Source organism: Nestor notabilis, unplaced genomic scaffold (genome assembly GCF_000696875.1).
Source record: "Nestor notabilis isolate BGI_N333 unplaced genomic scaffold, ASM69687v1 scaffold16559, whole genome shotgun sequence".
NCBI classification, from domain to species: domain Eukaryota; kingdom Metazoa; phylum Chordata; class Aves; order Psittaciformes; family Psittacidae; genus Nestor; species Nestor notabilis.
Window position 1 is genome coordinate 270 of NW_009944231.1, and position 2,731 is coordinate 3,000.

The 2,731-nt window shown below is 43.8% G+C and overlaps 1 protein-coding gene across 1 annotated transcript in view; it reads right to left on the reverse strand.

Annotated features, from left to right (window-relative positions):
• Positions 1–1,863: 1,863 nt before the first annotated feature.
• DSCAML1 (Down syndrome cell adhesion molecule like 1) overlaps positions 1,864–2,731 on the reverse strand; it is a gene marked incomplete at both ends in the record, with an annotated part of 25,935 nt that continues 25,067 nt past the window's right edge. Inside the window, one exon of the mRNA XM_010022349.1 lies at positions 1,864–2,180. Coding sequence (XP_010020651.1) covers positions 1,864–2,180 — 317 coding nt within the window. The remainder of the gene's footprint in view (positions 2,181–2,731) is intronic.

Below are 2,731 nucleotides of genomic sequence, written 5' to 3' on the forward strand. Positions count from 1 at the left end.
CCAGAAGGAGGCTAGAAGATTTGAGAACAGTCCAGAAGATTGTAGAACAATCGAGAGGCTAGGCGATTCTAGAACAGTCCAGAAGAGAGGCTAGAATATTCTAGAACAGTATGGAAGAGAGTCTAGAAGATTCTAGATCAGTCCAGAATATTCTAGAACAATCCAGAAGAGAGTCTAGAAGGTTCCAGAATAATCCAGAAGAAGAGATCCTAAGGGACCCCAGAAGAATATTCCAGAAGTACAAGTGATTCCAGGAGTTCCTAACAGGTTCTAGAAGGGATCTTAAGAGATCTCAGAAGGACCTTCCTGAAAATTCCAGAAGAAGAGATTCTAGAGTATCCTAGTAGGTCCTAAGTGATTCTAGAAGATTCTGGAAGAATCCAGAAGAAGAAACTCTAGAAGATTCCAGAAGATCCTAGGGGAATCTAAGAGAATCAGTGAATCTAAGGCATTCTAAACATTTAAGAAAGAGAATCTTATCTAAAAGAATGTAAGAGAATCTAAGAAACTAAGAAGGAGAATCTAAGAATCTATAAAAGAGAACCTAAGAAAGAGAATCTAAGAACCTAAGAAAGAGAACTTGAGAATGTAAGAATCTAAGAAAGAGAATCTAAGAATCTAGAATCTAAGAACCTAAGAAAGAGAATTTAAAAACTTAGGAAAGAGATTCTAAGAATCTAAGAGAATCTAAGAACCTAAGAAAGAGAATCTAAGAATCTAAGAAAGAGAGAGAATCTAAGAAAGAGAATCCAAGAATCTAAGAAGGAGAATCTAAGAAGGAGAATCTAAGAAGGAGAATCTAAGAAGGAGAATCTAAGAGAATCTGAGAATCTAAGAAACAGAGTCTAAAAGAATCTAAGAATCTAAGAGAATCTAAGAATCTAAGTGAATCTAAGAATCTATGAAAGAGAACCTTAGAACCTAAGAAAGAGAGAGAATATAAGAAAGAGAATCTAAGAAAGGGAATCTAAGAAAGAGAACCTTAGAACCTAAGAAGGAGAACCTAAGAAGGAGAACCTAAGAAGGAGAACCTAAGAAGGAGAACCTAAGAAGGAGAACCTAAGAAGGAGAACCTAAGAAGGAGAACCTAAGAAGGAGAACCTAAGAAGGAGAACCTAAGAAGGAGAACCTAAGAAGGAGAACCTAAGAAGGAGAACCTAAGAAGGAGAACCTAAGAAGGAGAACCTAAGAAGGAGAACCTAAGAAGGAGAACCTAAGAAGGAGAACCTAAGAAGGAGAACCTAAGAAGGAGAACCTAAGAAGGAGAACCTAAGAAGGAGAATCTAAGGGAATCTGAGAATTTAAGTATCTAAACCAGAAAGTCTAAGAAAATCTAAGAATCTAAGACAGAAAGAGAACCTAAGACAGAGAACCTAAGGCAGAGAATCTAAGAAATCTAGGAATCTAAGAGAATCTAAGATAAGAAAGAGAACCTAAGAGAATGTAAGAAATCTAAGAATCTAAGAAAGAGAATCTGAGAATCTAAGAATATAAGAAAGAGATTGTAAGAGACTCTAGTAATCTGAGAATCTAAGAATGAGAACCTAAGAAATCTAAGAATCTAGGAGAACTGAAGGGAATTCTGAGGCAATCTGAGAGAATTCATAGATTAGTTAGGGTTGAAAAGGACCTTAAGATCATCTAGTTCCAACCCCTGCAATGGGCAGGGCCACCTCACCCTCCACCATGTCACCCAAGACCCTGTCCAACCTGGCCTTGAACACTGTCAGGGATGAAGAAAATTGCTTTTCCCGCTTCTTCTCCTGCTCTCCACAGGAACTGTCTCTTTCAGTATGTTTAATTGGTGTATTTGTCTCTGCATTACACAGCACATAACTAGGATGCGTACACATATGCACTTACTCTTGCTGGCGCGGTGCGGAATGGGGACGGCCACGCTCTTGCCCCGCTCGCTGTCCTGGGGCTTGGGTGGGGAAGCGGTGAAGCGGCAGATGCCAGGCTCGGACGGGGTGCTCATGGAGGTCATGCTGTCGGCGTTGTCAGTTGTGCCCGTGGTCATCTGGTCCGAGGAGCTGTCTGAGATGAAGCACTCTGTGATCTCAAACTTGGCGTGCTGCAGCTGCTCCTCCAGCTTCGCGTGCTCGTAGGCACGTGCCAGCTCCTCGTAGGTAGAGGAGGCACTCTCTGTCGACACCATGCTGTTCCGCCCCTTGTCTGTGGAGGAGAGGATGCATCACATACCTGGGAAGTTCTCCCTGGCCTGGGAATGCTGTTTTTTCACGTTGTTGTAATTGTGAGAATAACTATCTGTCCCCAGAGCAGGGCATGACCACACTGCTTGGGAGCCACCACAGAGCTTCTGGAGGAGGCCAGGAGACCTGCACATATATATGCTCTCCTCCCATCAGATGACTTGGAGCTCAAAAGCTCAGAGCAGAGACAGGAGCACAGGGGCACCACTACCAACTGCTCACAGAGGGCACAAGCCCTGGCACAGAAGCCAAGGGCCCATTACCTGCGTGTGTACAATTTATCACAGAGCTCAGAGTCTTCACTAGGAGCACCGGTACGTGTGTCAGCGCTGCTGCTTTCGGCCAGTAACATGCAGCTCTTGCACTGGAAGCCATGGTTCCAATATCCCAGTGACTAACAGCAAACTCTGCTTCTGCTGTCACCCCAAACTCAGGGGTTCGGGCACCAACAGTAAGCCCATATACCCCAATGATCCTGCTAGCGATAGCCTGGGGAACCGAGGGAGCTGCTGGCGCTG